Source organism: Bubalus bubalis, chromosome 4 (assembly GCF_019923935.1).
Source record: "Bubalus bubalis isolate 160015118507 breed Murrah chromosome 4, NDDB_SH_1, whole genome shotgun sequence".
NCBI classification, from domain to species: Eukaryota; Metazoa; Chordata; class Mammalia; order Artiodactyla; family Bovidae; genus Bubalus; species Bubalus bubalis.
The window spans coordinates 52,619,204-52,637,706 of record NC_059160.1 but is presented as its reverse complement, the minus strand read 5'-3'; the positions used below and the strand labels follow the sequence as shown (position 1 = coordinate 52,637,706).

At 43.2% G+C, this 18,503-nt stretch overlaps 1 protein-coding gene across 2 annotated transcripts in view; it reads right to left on the bottom strand.

The window, feature by feature from the left end:
* The window catches only part of NT5DC3 (5'-nucleotidase domain containing 3), a 69,034-nt gene that overhangs the window by 34,451 nt on the left and 16,080 nt on the right, over positions 1–18,503 (bottom strand). For both annotated transcript variants that reach the window (XM_006077197.4, XM_025283621.3), the window contains exons 2-4: positions 9,276–9,460; positions 949–1,023; positions 420–475 (exon numbers count right to left, since the gene is read on the bottom strand). In XM_006077197.4, coding sequence (XP_006077259.4) covers positions 420–475; positions 949–1,023; positions 9,276–9,460 — 316 coding nt within the window. The remainder of the gene's footprint in view (positions 1–419; positions 476–948; positions 1,024–9,275; positions 9,461–18,503) is intronic.

The window sequence follows — 18,503 nt, the reverse complement described above, 5'->3', positions numbered from 1 at the left end:
GGAACGACCTGCCCCCACCATCCTTCCGTACCTCCTCTGCAGGACCCTCACTCAGGGGGCCACCATCGCCTCTGGAGAGCTCGTCCTCCCCAGAGTCCTCCAAAGTGGCCCCCAGTGGCCTGAGCACACAGCCATCGTAGCCTGGGTCACTGTGGACTGCACGCACTGGTTTCCTTGTGTGGATTCCCACCTACGCTCCAAGCCCCCTAAGGACATCCTCACAAGCCAAACCATTAGCATCTAACATGGTAGTGGCCCGATCAATGCTCCTAAATGACGGATGGAGCGGGCAAATGAATGAATGCTTTACAGATACACACTGCAGGCCCCCGACACTAAGCAGTCAGGGAGTCTTGAAAGCCAAAGCACTTTGCTTACTTGAGAGGGAGGGGGTTAAATTTACCTCCTTGTACTCTTACCTGTAGACGGTTCCCAGCTGGATATAATGAAAAGCATCAATCTTCATCAAGACCGCCTTCAAAAACACAAGCACATGCAGGTAAATTAACGCACCACAAATTGCACATTTAATGAAAGTTCCAGGTGTCACTGTGAATCCTATCAACATTAAGTCGTCATACACAAACAAACACACTGTATGTTTTTGAAAGGTTTGCTTGCTAATTAAAGCACCATGCAGCCCATTAAGGAAATGACCTGTCTGCAAAAAAAAAAAAAAAAAAATATGACAACCATCTCCTCCTCAAAACATCGAAGTTGACTATTTGGACATAAGTAGTATTGCCCAGTGGCTAAATGCATTCATGCTCTTCCAATATACAGTCTCCTGAAAAAGACTTCATCCAAAAGTGTTTTGGATAATTTAGTTCTGCAGCCCCGGAGAATATAATTTCAAATCAATTTATGCATGCAGCAAAGAAAAGCACCAAGAATACATTTTATTCCCGAACGTGCTAAACTGTAGAAAAACATGAGAATTACACCTACCCGCTGCACGTCATAATGCAGTCCACGAATTGCGAAGTTTGGGTCATACTCATACTTCCTGATTTCCACGGGATACTAAGAAGGAAGAAAGGAACTGGTTTTAGCTAACGATGTACTAAGGTCAAGGTCAAGATAGCATCCACACTTGGCCTTTGTTTGGAGGTTGAGGAGGCTGGTGCACCTGGGTAGGAAGCTGTGGTCAGAAGAGATGGACCGCAGCTGGCCTCCTGCTTCAGGCCAAGTGCCTCCAGGCCACAGATCCCCCTCCTCTTTATCTGCCCACACACAGGGAAGGCCTCAGCCCCCCAACCTCCCCAGTCTTCTATTCTCCCCTCAGCTGCAGGAATCCCTTGGCCATCGATACAGCCTTCCTCCCCCTGGGGCCAGAGACACCCTGTCTCAGCACATGGTTCCCTGTTATGGCTCCAATGCTGGTTCAGAACGCGTGGCCTGGCTCCCCTGCTATTTCCTAGTCATAAACCTGTCCCTCCTACTACACAAAAATCCCAGCCCCTTCTTTATCCACTACTTTCCTCTCTCCCCAGATCTCAGAAGTAGAATACCAGTGACCCCACAGGCAGCAGGCCCCACCATGCCCATTTAACAGAAGGGACCTCAGAGACTTCTGATGAGACAACCTGGCCCAGGCCACACAAGAGGGATGTGGAGGGGCATGGGGGTCAGGGTCTCCCCACTGCCCCTGCGCTCAGAACATGGACCTACCAGCCAGAATATCCAGTCCTGAGTCCAGGGAGGCTGTGTCCCCACAATCTCCCAATCATGATGGAATCTGCTTATGTAAAGGCCTAGACAACCATCAACCAGCACGGCAGCCCCCCTGCGTGACTGCACTGCCATCTCCTCGTGCACAGCCAAGGTCACGCGTGTGCGAGAACACCTCCTGGAATCACCAGGCTGACCCACACGCAATGAGTAATTCCAGCCAAACTGCAGGGAGCGCTGAGTCAAATGTCACATTTGAGCTCATTTATCTAACACCCTTCACATGTGCCAAGAAATCTCACTCAATGCTATTTCCACTCCTGGGCGTTTCCAAGAATCCTGCACACAGTGTATGGTCCTTCATTTTTACTAATACACTTCACACACAGACACACATACACGGAAACTCTGGTTGGGAACACCATTAACAGTAACATCTAGTCGAGGAAGTCAAAGACACTCCCATCAGCCAGGAAGTGACACATGTGTCCAATGGCCTATGGCTAGATTTTCTGGACTCATAGAGCTTAGGAAGTGCCCACCAGCCAGAAAAACATGACTCACCCAACGTGTCATGAAAATGACTGGTGTCCCTGACAGCAGAAGAACTATAAACAATAAAAGACCTTTACTTGGGGTTTTATTAAAAATCTTCTGATTTGGGCTTTGTCTGGGTTTCCTTCAGTTCCTAGATTTGTTCTCAATCTGAGTGCAATCTGGACAGGCTAGTGTGTGCAGGCAAAGATCAAAGTTTCCCCTTAAAATGCTACAGAACTGTCCTTTACAGCTTTAAGTAAAGTTAATACTAAAATGCTGCAGAGAAACCCAGCAATTCCCTGTGCATAATTTCTAAAATTCTGTAGCCTGTCCACATGGCCCCCTTCCTGGATAATCAATCACGGAGCTCTGGACAGAGCTGCGAACCTCCACATTACGACACTGCCTGTGAGTTCCTGAGGTCCCAATGCCTATAAATATGATATATCTGCTTTCCAGAGGTCTCAGTTTGATATTTAAAGTAACCTAAATTATGAGTCTAATTAGAGGAGAGCAAAAGCGTATAGAAACAAAGTTCTCCAAAATCCACACAGAACATGAAGCCAGGACAAAACTACCTGCATCATGATACTCTCTTAACAGGTGGAATTCAACGAGTATGTCAAGTGTTTACTGAGCACGTACTTTGTGCCAAGGCCTAGGAATGCAGTAGTGAACAAAACTGACACCATCAGGACTTCCCTTGTGGTCCAGTGGTTAAGACTCTGAACTTCTGCCGCAGGGGGCATGAGTTCGATCCCTGGTCAGGGAACTAAGATCCTGTATGCCGTGCGGCATGGCCAAAAAAATTAAAACAATAACAACATATCAAAAAAAAAATTTTTTAAACTGACACCATCTCTGCCCCTAAGAAGTTTCCATCCTATGGTGCGCAGGCAAAACAAATCAACACTTGTACAGTGCTTCATAGTGGTAAGTAAAGGGTTTGGAAATCTGGGGGAAAAAAAAAATAAAGAGCAAGGCTTCAGGCTACCTGGAGCCAGGCAGGACATTCCACCAGAGGAACTGGAAAGCACAGAGGCCCAAAGGTAGGAGCGTGTGTGGCGGTTCAAGGAGTAGCCAGGCGGCTGCTGTGGTTGGAGCGCAGTGAGTGAGGGTGGGAGGAGCGAGGTGGGTGAGGAAGCCGGGGGTCCAGGAGCACTGGAGGCCTTCAGTGTCACCCCAAGCGTGATGGGAAGGCGCGGGGGGATTCTGAGTCCAAAAGTGAGAAGACTAGTGTTTAAAGGTTCACTCTTGCTGCCTAATGAAGAACAGACTAAGGGGCATGAATGGAAGCAAGGGGCCTAGTTTAAGGCTACTGCACCATCGGGTGGGAGGTGATGGTGGCGTAGACCAGGGTGGAGGCAGCGTGGGAGGTGAGAAGTGGATGGAGGCAGGACATATTTCCATTGAATATTCTTCTGAATGAGTGAAAAGAGAGCTCACAGCTGCAGAGACTGACTTCCTCTCATACAGTGCAGCACCCGAAGGGAGATTAAGAGTCATCCCTGGTTCAGGAAGATCCCATGTGCCATGGAGACACAATTACTGAAGCCCGCACCCTAGAGTCCGTGCTCCACAACAAGAGAAGTCACTGCAATGGGAAGCCTGCATACCGCAACGAAGAGTAGCCCTCCCCCGCCCCACCCGCCCCACCCCACCCCACTCCCACCCCCCCATCCACCCCCCTCACCGCAGGGAGAGAGAGCCTGCATGCAGCAATGAAGACCCACCACAGCTGAAAAAATAAATAAATCTTAAAAAAAAAAACTCTCACTCTCTTTTAACAAAAGACGAGAGAATGGATAATTATGAAGAGGCTGGAACATTCACATCTGCTTTTAGGGAAGATGCTAAATTGCAAACTTGCTGCTCTATTACTGTGCATCTCAAAAGCAGATGTCTCTCATCTTCTCAAGTACTTTTAGTCTTTAGCAGGAAAAAAAAAATGGAACCACACTCAGTGCTTCCAACAGCATCGTGGAAGAATCATTTTCAGATCCAAAACCAGAGAAAAATTTGCATAAGCATAATTGCCTCTATTAATATGTCTGATATAATTAGTGTTAGGACATACTTCTTTTATTAAAGCAACAAACAGACATAATGGGAATGAAATTTCAACTATCTTAAATCAAGAAGCTTCTCCAATCAGAATGAGTACACCTTTCTTTCCCTTATTTCATCTCTCTTTGCCCTCAAAGTTCATAAATTTTTAATCTTCATGAATATTTTATTTTTATCTGAACAATAAACCCATAGGATAGAAAGAAAAGGTGTTACTAATCCCACAAGGGCCAATGTAAACAGAAGACAGCATCTGTGCCTTGCAAATAGACAGATTGAAGTTCAAATTCGAGGACTTCCCTGGTGGCCCAGTGGTTAAGACTCCACCCTTCCAATGCAGGGGGCACAGATTTGATCCCCGGTTGGGGAACTAAGATTCTACACGCCATGTGGTTTGGCCAAGAAATAAATAAATAAATGAATTTTTTTTTTGTAAGTTCAAATTCTGGTTCTGCCTTCTTTCTTGTCTTGTGGCTTTGAACTACTAGCTGGACTCTGTAAGTCTCAGTTTGCTCAACTGTAAAACAGAGACACTATCTATCTGCAGGGCTGTCACACAGATTAGCAATAACAGTAGCAACAGCTAATAACAGTAGTAATAGCTAACCTTTAATGAGTGTTTTCTATGTGCCAGGCACTTCACATAAATCAACTCCTTTAATGATGACAATAACATTGTGAGGAAAGTACTACTGCTGTGCCCATTTCACAGAGGACAATACTGAGGCCCAGAAGCATTAAGTGTGTTACTCAAGATTACCTAAAGGATAAGTGGTAAAAGCCAGGATTCATACTCCAGAAGTCAGGCTCCAGAGCCTGTGCTTTTGGCACCGAGCAGACAATGAACAGACGGGGTGCTGTTAGCATAATGACTTTCATTTTATAAGTAATATCACAGCCATGATATTTTATTTTTTTTTTAATAAGTTTTATAAGTAATGTCACAGCAAACACTGCAGACGACCTAGAATTCAAACACCAGCTGCAGTGCAAGACCCCTTCAGCTCGGAGTGCAAAGACTCTCTAGCAGGGAGGTGGGGAGATGGTGGGGCGAGCTGGCAGACAGGCCAGCAAGGGCAGGACCACCTCACTCTTACTCTGCTGCCATCCTCAAAGTCAAGGGAAAGGTCCATAGGTTAGATCGAAGAGAAGGGAATCTCTTGAACAAATGGAGACATGCAGCTGGGTGGAGAGTAGCTAGATGAGTTTACCTCTGATCAAGTGGCCATAACTAAGGAGAGCCTGGTGGGTGAGGGAATGTTACTTTGGGCAAGCACCATTTCTGCATTGTAAATAAGGACAGATGAGTTTCTTATTAATCCCACTGACAGCCAAAAGCTGAGGGGAATCAGGAAATACACTGCATCAAATGGCAAGGACCCAAAACTTATGGACCCATTAACAACAGTACTGAAGGTCTGCTATCCAGAACCAGGAAGCCGATGGTCACCCCCTGTTCCACACTAGTCAGACCCCACCTGCAGGAACAGCTTCAGTTCGGAGCCTCATACTTGAGGGGGATAAACCAGAGGACGCACAAAATGATGAAAAAGAAAGGAGGTCAAAGGGGAATGGCTGGGAAAACCAAGAATAATCCAACTGGGAAAAGAGAAGACCTGGAGGGCATAACAGTCCATTATAACACCCAGCCCGTGACTCAAATAGTCAGGTAGAAAACATTTGTGTTCATGATTTAGGTTTCTAGGCTACTCATGTCCACCCTTGCACACCCCCAGCCCACCTCTGTGGATAAACTCCTTCCAGACTCCACTGAAATGTCACCTTCTTGGCTCTTTCCTTAGGCAGGAGGAATTCCTGCAGAGAAATTCTCTCGGGCAGAGAAAACTGTTCAAACCATCCTCCACACAGGTCTAGCTCTCTGTTCAGATGTCTGTAGGGCTCCACCAGGTGATTCAGTTCAGTTCAGTTCAGTCGCTCAGTCGTGTCTGACTCTTTGCGACCCCATGAATCGCAGCACACCAGGCCTCCCTGTCCATCACCAACTCCCGGAGTTCACTCAGACTCATGTCCATCGAGTCAGTGATGCCATCCAGCCATCTCATCCTCTGCAGTCCCCTTCTCCTTCTGCCCCCAGTCCCTCCCAGCATCAGAGTCTTTGCCAATGAGTCAACTCTTCGCATGAGGTGGCCAAAGTACTGGAGTTTCAGCTTTAGCATCAGTCCTTCCAAAGAACACCCAGGACTGATCTCCTTCAGAATGGACTGGTTGGATCTCCTTGCAGTCCAAGGGACTCTCAAGAGTCTTCTCCAACACCATAGTTCAAAAGGATCAATTCTTCGGCACTCAGCCTTCTTCACAGTCCAACTCTCACATCCATACATGACCACTGGAAAAACCATAGCCTGGACTAGACGGACCTTTGTTGGCAAAGTAATGTCTCTGCTTTTGAATATGCTATCTAGGTTGGTCATAACTTTCCTTCCAAGGAGTAAGCGTCTTTTAATTTCATGGCTGCAGTCACCATCTGTAGTGATTTTGGAGCCCCCAAAAATAAAGTCTGACACTGTTTCCACTGTTTCCCCATCTATTTCCCATGAAGTGATGGGACCAGATGCCATGATCTTCGTTTTCTGAATGTTGAGCTTTAAGCCAACTTTTTCACTCTCCTCTTTCACTTTCATCAAGAGGCTTTTTAGTTCCTCTTCACTTTCTGCCATAAGGATGGTGTCATCTGCATATCTGAGGTTATTGATATTTCTCCCGGCAATCTTGATTCCAGCTTGTGTTTCTTCCAGTCCAGCGTTTCTCATGATATACTCTGCATATAAGTTAAATAAGCAGGATGACAATATACAGCCTTGACATACTCCTTTTCCTATTTGGAACCAGTCTGTTATTCCATGTCCAATTCTAACTGTTGCTTCCTGACCTGCATATAGGTTTCTCAAGAGGCAGGTCAGTAGGTGCCCAATATGCTACTGGAGATCAGTGGAGAAATAACTCCAGAAAGAATGAAGGGATGGAGCCAAAGCAAAAACAATACCCAACTGTGGATGTGACTGGTGATAGAAGCAAGGTCCGATGCTGTAAAGAGCAATACTGCATAGGAACATGGAATGTCAGGTCCATGAATCAAGGCAAATTGGAAGTGGTCAAACAGGAGATGGCAAGAGTGAACGTCGACATTCTAGGAATCAGCGAACTCAAATGGACTGGGATGGGTGAATTTAACTCAGATGACCATTATATCTACTACTGCAGACAGGAATCCCTCAGAAGAAATGGAGTAGCCATCATGGTCAACAAAATAATCCAAAATGCAGTACCTGGATGCAATCTCAAAAATGACAGAATGATCTCTGTTCGTTTCCAAGGCAAACCATTCAATAACACAGTAATCCAAGTCTATGCCCCAACCAGTAACACTGAAGAAGCTCAAGTTGAATGGTTCTATGAAGACCTACAAGACCTTTTAGAACACCCAAAAAAGATGTCCTTTTCATTATAGGGGACTGGAATGCAAAAGTAGGAAGTCAAGAAACACCTGGAGTAACAGGCAAATTTCGCCTTGGAATACAGAATGAAGCAGGGCAAAGACTAATAGAGTTTTGCCAAGAAAATGCACTGGTCATAGCAAACACCCTCTTCCAACAACACAAGAGAAGACTCTACACATGGACATCACCAGATGGTCAACACCAAAATCAGATTGATTATATTCTTTGCAGCCAAAGATGGAGAAGCTCTATACAGTCAACAAAAACAAGACCAGGAGCTGACTGTGGCTCAGATCATGAACTCCTTATTGCCAAATTCAGACTTAAATTGAAGAAAGTAGGGAAAACCACCAGGTGGAGGCTTCATAATTTACCTGCCCACAGGACAGACACCTCCACTAGACTGCTGGTTCTCCAAGGGCAGCACCTGTGTCCTGCTCACCTTCACCCGGCCTGCTCCATGACAGCTCAGCACAGAAGAGGCACTGACTAAAGGATGAAGGAATGTGCGAAGGGACAATGAAGGAAAAAGCAGGTATCGGTGCAAGAACTCCCCAAGTTCAGAACACCTCTGGGAGGGATGCCCTCCAGTCACCTCTCTTGGAATGCTGTGGGGGGTTTTCAAAGGGCCCTGGTCCAGACGACCTCTGAAGATGCTTCTCATCCTGGTTCCTGAAATGTATTCCAACTAGACTAGAGAAAACGACGTTCAGTTTAGAGTGTTTCTTTCTTCCTTCTTTATTATAAGCTCTCAGCAATACTAAGCATCAGAAGACATTCAAATATTCCTTATCTAAGAATGCAATTTAGTTCACTGATGAGGGCAAAACATTGCCCATGATTTGAAGAATCCCTTCTAACCAGAAATTAACAGGCTGCCCCTTCATCAGACTTTGGGAGGACCTGTGTCACTTGCTCTGTGAGAGCTCATAGAGCAAATGACCACGGCTGAATCTCCACTAATGAGTAACTTGGTACAGTCTTCTATCAGAGACATCTAAAGATTTTTTTAAACATACAACTACCTTCCAGGTACAAAGTTTCAGTTAGGCAAGATAAATAAGTTCTGGAGATCTATTATACAGCATAGTACCTATAGCTAACAATATTGTATTCTATACTTGAAATTTGCTAAATGGGTGGATCTTAGCTAAGTACTGCACCACACACACATGCGTACACCCAACAATAACAATAAGGGAGCAGGTGGAAACTTAGGTAAGTGATGGATAGTTTATGACCTTGATGGTGGTTTATACACTTATCCCAAAACTCAGTGAGCTTTATATATATATGTGTGTATATACATATGTATGTGTATATATGTGTAAATATATATAGCTTTTTACATGTCAATCATAACTCAAAAAAGTATTTTTAAAAAAAAACTATTTTCCAGATAGTCATTTGGAATGGAACCACATCTACTCATACATTCAGCAACAATTTACTAAGTGACATCTACTGTGCCGGGCATGAGACCAGATCAGCTCAAATCCCTACGGGGGCGGGCGGGGAGACTGGAAGTCCCTGTGCTCTTACCCGGTGTTCGTTGATGAGAAGGTCCCGAGCAGCATTAAATATCAGTGTGTGGAGGTGTTTTGAATAAAACACCAAGGTGTAGTCATAATCAAAGCCATAGATTTCAATGTCTGACAGGCTCATCTCATTGTTTGAGAAGATGGCATCTGGATTTAACAAGTTGTTCATAATCGAAGGAACCAGTTCTAGAAGTAAAGGGGGAAAAAAGACGTTACACCTTATGATAAATAAAAGTTAGCATGACGTAAACAAAATGAGTAAATTAAAGCACAAGAGTAATTAGCTTTACCTTGAAAACATGATGCTAAGTGAAAGAAGCCAGTCACAAAGAGTTGCACATTGTAGGACTCAATTTAAATGAAATGTCTAGAACAGGCAAACCCCTTGAGACGGAAACTAGATTGAGTGGTTGCCTAGAAATGGCAGGATGGAGAGAAACAGAGTGAATGCTAATGGGCATAGAGTTTCTTTGGGGGGGTGATGAAAATGTTTTAAAGTTGATTGTGGTGATGGCTGAACAGTGGTTTTGATGACACTAAAACCCACTGAATGGGAAACTGAGTGAGTGAATCGTATCGTAGGTACATGACATCCTAATAAGACTGCTATAAAAAATAATTTGCTTCGACATCACAAAAAGATTTGTTTTTGTTTATAAAAGAATATATGCCAGTTACAGATTTTAGAAGATAGAGAACCATGTAGATAATTAAGTATCACCCATCATATATCATCCAGAAAAAAACATTTTGTGTATTTGCTACTGATATTGTTCTATGTATATAGTGTACATAGGTGACCTCACATTGTACACACATCTTTGTACTCCACTCTAATATTCTATCATAATGTGTTCTATCATTGCAGAGTTTCTGAGAATATAACTTTAAATCATCATATATGATTGGTATATTGCTCCAAATCAGCCTTTTACTCATACACATTTATGACTTTTCCTATTTAAGAAACAAAAGCCAAAAAAAAAAAAAAACCCACAGTAATAAGTACCTTCAGATGTTCACCTTTGCCTTTCTGGTGATTTCCTCCAGATAGATTATTAGAAATGCAATTAACCCCAGGATACCATCAGGGTCCCCTGGATTCAAAGTTAGTTTCGAGTTCCTGTTTTAAGCACTTCTATTTGTAAGGATTGCTATTTCATGACTTGTATTCTTTCTTGCAGGTTTTTCAAAAACTCATCTTACTATACAACTTTCATGAGTTCACCACACCCTTTTAAAAATCTAAGATGCAAGATGGGAGGTCAGTGATTTTATTTTCCAACATCTTGAAACATTTTGCTACTTTACCATTGCAGGAATCATTTCACCACTGTGAGTAGGGGAGGTGTGGGTGGGTGTGTACTCAGTCGCTCAGTCATGTCTGACTCTTTGCAACCTCCTGGACTATATGGCAGGCTTCTTTGTCCATGGGATTTTCCAGGCAAGAATATTGGAGTGGGTTGCCATTTCCTTCTCCAGGGGATCTTCCCGACCCAGAGATTGAGCTTGTGTCTCCTGCATTGACAGGAGGATTCCTTACAAGTGAGCCACCTGGAAAGCCTATTTCATCATTATCCCTCAATTATTCCCAACCATGATTTTTAATCTGCTTGCCAATGCAGAAGACATGCATTCAATCCCTGGGTAGGGAAGATCCCCTGGAGAAAGAAACCCACCCCAGTATTCTAGACTGGAAAATTCCATGGACAGAGGCGCCTGAGGACCCATCCATGGGCTCACAGTGTCAGACACAACTGAGCAACTGAACGTACACATACACAAGAAAGCAAGAGAATGACAGGAACTTGGCCAAGATATTGCAAAAGTAAAAGAAATTATCACTACAACATCACCCTTCAGTTTCCTCATCACCCTGCCTGAAGTATCGCATCATTTTCAGGAAAGTATATCAAAGAAGTCTGAAGATACCATCTTTGCAGTCATTTCCTTAGCTTTCATGAAACACAGTTGAGAATTCACTGTGTGGAATTCTATTTTCCACCCAGAGTGGCAAAAAGCATAAACCTGTCAGAAGAAAGCACTTCACAATTATCAGATGAGTCAAAAGATGAACACAAAGATACAGAAAGCAACTCTCTAGAGTCTAGTAATGATGGAGAAATTAATCACATAAGTGAAACAGACTATGAGTCTTCAATAACCACATCCCAGATGAAATTTAGGATCAGGGGCTGCATACTATATTTTTAAAGACAAGGAAATATGATATTGTCATCCAGTCATTTCACAAGTAGTCATTTAACACAAAGAACCTCCTCATGCAACATTCTGTGACAACCACACAGACCATCCCATTTTGCGAAAAGGATATGGGACAGCATTCTCTCACTTTTTACAATGCTTGTGCACCAAAAATTTACCTGAAGCAGCTCATCAATAGACAAACACTGAAGACAGGTGACTTCATGGAAATAGGTACAAAACCACCAACACATGCACACAGAAAGTGAACTGTCCACATCTTATGAATGAATTGAACTGTGTGTATTCTACTACTCTTTACATTAATAAGAACCACCTCTGACTCCATCATAAGAGCTAACACTTATTAAGGTCTTATATTTATTAAGATCTTAACTATGTATTAGGGGCTTCCCTGGTAGCTCAGATGGCAAAGGATCTGCCTGCAGTGCGGGAGACCTGAGTTTGATCCCTGGGTTGGGAAGATTCCTTGGAGAAGGTGATGGCAACCCACTCCAATATTCTTGCCTGGAGGATTCCACAGATAGAGGAGCCTGGCGGGCTACAGTCCAAGAGATCGCAAAGAGTTGGACATGACTGAGCAACTTAACTTTCTTTCTTTTTCTTTCTTACCATGTATTACATACTCGGAAGCACTTTGTACCACCTCATTTAATCCTTATGACAACCTTAGCAAGCAAAAGCTCTATCATCTCCATCTGATGTAGGAAAACATTAGAGACACACAGAAATTATACAATTCACCAAAGGACACACAGCCACTAAATGGCAGAGGTAGGATGTGAACCTGGGAAGTCTGGCTTCAGAATCTACACTCTTGATGCTCTTCTGCAAGATTAGGGGAGTCAACAAGCATTTGAGAAGCAAGTATTTATTTTCTAAATAAAGTGGAGTCAATCTTTCTTCATTTTAATGCTTACCACAGAGTCTACAGTGTTCCCTCCTTCCCTCTGCTCACCTTTTTCTCACATTATCCACTTCTAAAGAGCCACCTGAAATATCCCAAAAGTACTTACTTTCACAGGGTGACAAGTCTAATCAGGGGACATATGAGCCACTGTGACATATTCTGAGCATTGCAGAAGGCTCCTTAACACCGGCGGGCTTGGGTCCCTTTGAGAACATAACAGAAGCCACAGAATTCTCGCCCCTCAGAAAAACACAAACACAAACCTTGTGGAAAACTTCAGGGAGCTTGACCCCGAAGCCTATTCATGGTCACCAAGAAAGATGCCACATTACACTAACTTTAAAACCAAGCCTTCACATCCCCACACAGCACATCCAGACCAAAGACAGCAAATGAAGGAATGAACGAATGAATGAATTTCTCTCCCATTGACAACCTAGATATGACTGAATCTATGGAAAATCAGTCAAGATTCACCATCGATTTCATTTCTTCATTAGTTTCTTTTGTCAAAATCAATGAGATAATAACCTTGGCCTTGTTTTTCTTTTTTACATATAAGATTCATCTGAAGACAGGAAACACATTTTAAGAAACTTGAAGGCAGACAGTTCACAGGAACTAATCCTGGGGAAGGGAGAAACCAGTGGCTCTTAAGCATCCAACATCGAAGAGCATCTGGCCATTATCAACAAGTCACTACCCAGGATGTCACTTTCCGAATAGGACTGCATGGCACTGTCCGAACGAAGTCAGTGAAACAGGATCACTTACAGATTGACCAAAAGCTCCTCTTTCACAAATGACCTTTCCAAGGGAAGTTCTCACAGCCTGCTGCCATTAGAAGTTTCTATTTTGAACTGGTGCTGGCAGGAAAGTCTCTCTCCCTTTCTGCTACCTGAGAAGAGTATGCGAGGCCCTCAAGGAAACACGACTATGCTGGAACACGGTGCTGACAGTCAGCACATCTCCAGGGGCTGCCCAGGAATGAATTCTCCACTGGCGGGAAAGCCCGCGGTGCAGCCATCACATGAACATCACCAGAAAGCGTGCGTGTTTAATTAGTCATCACTTGAAATAAACACCAGGAACATCAGTAGCTTAAAAGGAGCTCAACACCCCATGCAACCACTTCAAGAAAGTGCTAAGAATTAATGCAAGTCATTACAAGGCAAAAGCAAAGAATGCCAACCACTCAGAGAGAAACGGTCTGTCTAAACTGTGGACTCCAAATATAAACAGAAGGGCCCTTGACGAGTCAGTTATGTACTTGCCCAAAGCAGAGACAAGAGTGGGTATGAAATAAGAGAGCGAATTTCTTTTGCACTCAATGGATGATAAGAGCAAGATGCCACAATGAGGACAAAGATGTGGAGAGACAGTTCTGTCACTCTGCCCAAAGCCCCAACCATAGCCAAGTTTCTAGGCAGCCACCCTGAATCGGGAGGTGACCGCCTTTCCTTGGGCAAGGCAGCAAGCTGGGCAACCCCTGCACACTCACAGGTCACCCACTTGCTCATCCCATGGAGCACTGGGACACCCAGTGGACCACCTACAGGAGTCATCTGTCAGCTTTCTGAGACTCTGTTTTTGCTTATTTTTATGGTGGTAAAAAATGCATAACATAAAATTTACCATTTTAACCATTTCAGTGTACAGCACAGTGGCACTAAGGTGATTCACACTGCTGTGAGACCATCACCACCACCCATCTCCAGAACTCTTTCATCTTGCAAAACTTAAACTCCACACCCGTTCAACACTAACTCCCTGTTCTTCCTCCCCCAGCCCCTGGCAATCACTGTTCTACATTCTGTCTCTAGGAATGTGACTCATATAAGGAGAATCTATTAGAGCAGCTGTCTTTTGGAGCTGGCTTATTTTATTTAGCATAATATCTTCAAGATTCATTCATTTTGGGGCATGGGTCAGAAGTTTACTTCTTTTTAAGCCTAGATAATATTCCATTTTATGTCTATTCGCATTTTGTTTACCCATTCACCCACTGAAGGACATTTGGACTGCTTCCACCCATTGGCTATTGTGAATAACGCTGCTATGCACATGTGTGGACAAATATCTCTTTGAGCCCCTGCTTTCACTTCTTGAGGGTATATATCCAGAAGGGGAATTGCTGGCATATGGTAAACTGGATTGTAATTTTTTGAGGAACCATCATACTGTCTTTCACAGCCACTGCAGCATTTTCTGTTGTTTGGGGTCCTGGTTTTATCGTTTATAAGATCACCACAGAAGAATTCCTCCCTTGCCTTAATTTTATCTTTACTACTGACAGAGAAAATGAATGAAATCAGAACTTAGGTACAAAAGTCATTTTCCACCTATTTAAGGAAATATTGTTAAACTGTATAAATATCTAAGTTTGGGAAATACAATCTTTGCCAAGTACTTTGTTATGGCACTTTTCTGAACCCTGTGATGTTCAGAAATGCACAATGACTCTTCTTAAAAGGTCTCCAGTCTAACGGAGCAGCGCATGGGGACAGTGCTGAGTAGAAATCTATGGCCTGAGTCACGTCAAGAAATACTCATAATGTCTTCAGAAAGGCAACATGACTGTCCCTCAGCCCTTGGGGACACAACCCTGGGAAGCTCTGAAGGGATCCATTTCCTGTTCTCAGCACTGTCCCAGGAACAAGTCAGATAAAATCAGGAGGAGGGGCATAAGGGATGAGCTGAACCACCTGAGGTCCTCCAGGGAGCCTGTGGTGGGTGGTGACAGGGTGCCCTGGCCTTCTGTGTCACCCAGTGTGGCTGGGCCACCTCATGCTCACTCACATTCTCTCCTTCCAGGCACTTGGGGATTACAACCCTCTCTTCACCCCTTATCCTGGCCACCAACTTCTGCTCTGGCCAACGGGCTGTGGGCAGACATAAAGCACATCACTTCCAGACCACAGCACGTCCCCTCCCCCACTCTATCTATCACAGAGCCATGCGCGAGGCTTCCATGACACATGCAGCAGGGGATGGAGGAGACCGACAGGCCCGGCAGGCGAGGTCACCACACGGAGCACAACTGCCCTGGAGAGGAGCCTGAGGCTCCAGAAAACAGCACAGGAGAGAGAAATAAACCATGGTTACAGCTGCCTATATTAAGCCACTGGATTTCCGGCATCACTGGTCACTGCAGCACGACTGAGCCTAAACTGGCTGCCATACCTTCTATTTCTCCAGTATGCTCAATTTTCCTGAGAAACTACCCCAAGCCCAGCATTCAGACTGTGTGGTCTTGGGGAGGTTCTGTTTCTGACTCTAAGAGGAAATACGTGATCCAGACCTGGTCAAAGAGATCCCCAGAGTTACCAACATGGATTCATCTGGGACAGCCACAGAACACCCTCTAGCCAAACATCTTCATATGTACCCTAAAGCCACAGGGAACCAACCAAGTCCAATCAAGAAAATTTCTGGATTTATAAGGGAATTTCAAGAAAGAAACATTTGTTTTTCCCAAACATGGACCTAAGAGGATATAAATCTGGAGATATGAGGAGGTCACCTCTAGGAACCTAAAAAAGAGGCCAGTGGGAAAGAGAGCAAGGTCAAGAGACAGAGAGAAGCCACCCGACCACATTATCTAAACTTGGAACAAGTCACACTTGAAGCTGAACCAACCCACAAAATATCTTTCCAAGTTTCCCTTGTAATTAAATCAGTTTGACTCAGGCTTTTTTATTTTTTTAATATTGCCTGTAGCTGAAGGAGTCCTAACTAAAGGTTCATTTCAAGGATATTCAGGTTCTCAAACTTCTTACTGCCTACAAATTTCAACTTTTGACGTGGCATCAAAGGCAGTCCCCACTTAGACTTTTATCTGTCTTCCCAATCTGAAATCCTCCTTCATATGCCCTATTTTCAACAAGATGGGCCATCTACTAATCTGTGTTTTCCAGAACATACTGTAACTGAATACCAGCTTGAATAATATTCTCTCTCTTTGCCTAACTAAACAAACACTGCTATGCTGTATGGGAAGGATGTTAAGTAAGATTCTCTCTCACGCTATGCTGTAAAACTAACACCATGTGAATGAGTTATGGTTTTTTAACCATTAAAAAGGTAGGGAAAACATATGGATTACTATTTATTTCATCTAAGAACAGAACATAACTTCCCAATGTAAAAGCAATAGAATAAATAACAAAAGAAAAATATCAACAGATTTACAGTATAAAAATTGTAAACATCTGTGTATCAAAAACAGGGAAGGGTTACATTAGACAAAAAGACAAACAGCAGACGACTAGTATCCTTAGGGTAATAAGAAGTCATACAAATCCAAAAAATAAAAAGATAGAGTCTCTCTCTTACAGGCAGGGAAATTATGGAGATGCAGACATAAAGAACAGACTTATGGACACGGGCCATGGGGAGGAAGGAGAGAGTAAGACAAATGGAGAGAGTCGCACAGAAGCATATACAGTAACACACGTTAAATAGACAGTCAGTGGAAATCTGCTGTATGCCTCATGAAACTCAAACCAGGGCTCTGTTACAGTCTACAAGGGTGGCAAAGGGTGGGAGGTGGGGAGGAGGTCCAAGAGGGAGGGGACATATGTATACCCATGGCTAATTCATGTTGGTACGTGGCAGAAAACAAACCAAACTGTAAAGCAATTATGCATCAATTAAAAATAAATAATTTTTTTAAGAAGGAAATTAAATGGCTTATAAACATAAATGCTCAACCATTTCAATTATTTTTTAAAGAGCAAATTAAAACAATTGGATAGTTATGAGCCGCTCTCTCTGAAAAGGGATTACAAATGGTTTTACTGTCTTTACTTCAACATTTTTTTCCTATAGTAAGCATGTGTTACTTGGTTAAACAAAACTAGGATGCAACTTTTCTCTGATAAGACTGCTGTTGTTATTTGTATGTGGTTTCTTTTTGTTTTTAATGACAGAACACAGAGTGGGTATTGGTGCTAAGACTAGGTAGCCACACTCCTTGCTGTTTAAGAATATAAGTTGGTTCGACCTTTCTGGAAAGAAGGTTGGTGATAAGTACCAAGAGCCTTTTAAAAATATTCATACCCTTTGACCTAGTAATTCTCCTTCTAGGAATGCATGCTAAGGACATATTCAGAGATACTGTCAAAGATTTATATGAAAGATTTCACTGCAGTTACATTAAAAAAGCAAAACTTGGAAGAAAACATACTCTACTTGGAGGCCCAAATGTACACATCTCAGATACCTGAACTCAGGAACCAAACATGGCAACACGAAAATGTTCAAAGAGAAAAGCTGAAATGCATTTGAAAATCCTTGAAGTTCAATTTTTTGGTAATGCAAAATCCAGAATCCTAGAGACATTAAGATGACATTTTTCTATAACTAATTAGTTTTTCTTTTTGGAATATATCCTAGACATCAAGCTGGTCGCCTAAAAAAAATTTAACAAAAAAGAATATAAAGATATGAAGTCTCTTAGGAAGAAAAGGAAAAAGCAAAGTGGGAAAAAGAAACAACTTTTTTCGTGGAGAATTTTAGAGCTTCAAAAAACAGAAGGAAAGTCTCCATTTTTCCCCATTTACAGTCAGTCTTCCAAATCCTTAGGTTCCACCTTCACAAATACAACCAAATGCACATAGAATATCCCTAAAAGAAAAAATTCCAGAAAGTCCCAAAAAGCAAAACTTGAATTTGCCACATGTCAGAAACTATATGCATAGCCTTCACACTGTACTCACTATTTACACAGCATTTACATTGTATTTACAACTATTGACATAGGATTTATATTTATTAAGTATTACAAATAATCCCGGAGAAGGCAATGGCACCCCACTCCAGTACTCTTGCCTGGAAAATCCCATGGACGGAGGAGCCTGGTGGGCTGCAGTCCATAGGGTCGTGAAGAGTCGGACATGACTGAATGACTTCACTTTCACTTTTCACTTTCACGCACTGGAGAAGGAAATGGCAACCCACTCCAGTGTTCTTGCCTGGAGAATCCCAGGGACGGGGGAGCCTGGTGGGCTGCCGTCTATGGGGTCGCACAGAGTCGGACACGACTGAAGTGACTTAGCAGCAGCAGCACAAATAATCCAGAGATGATTTAAT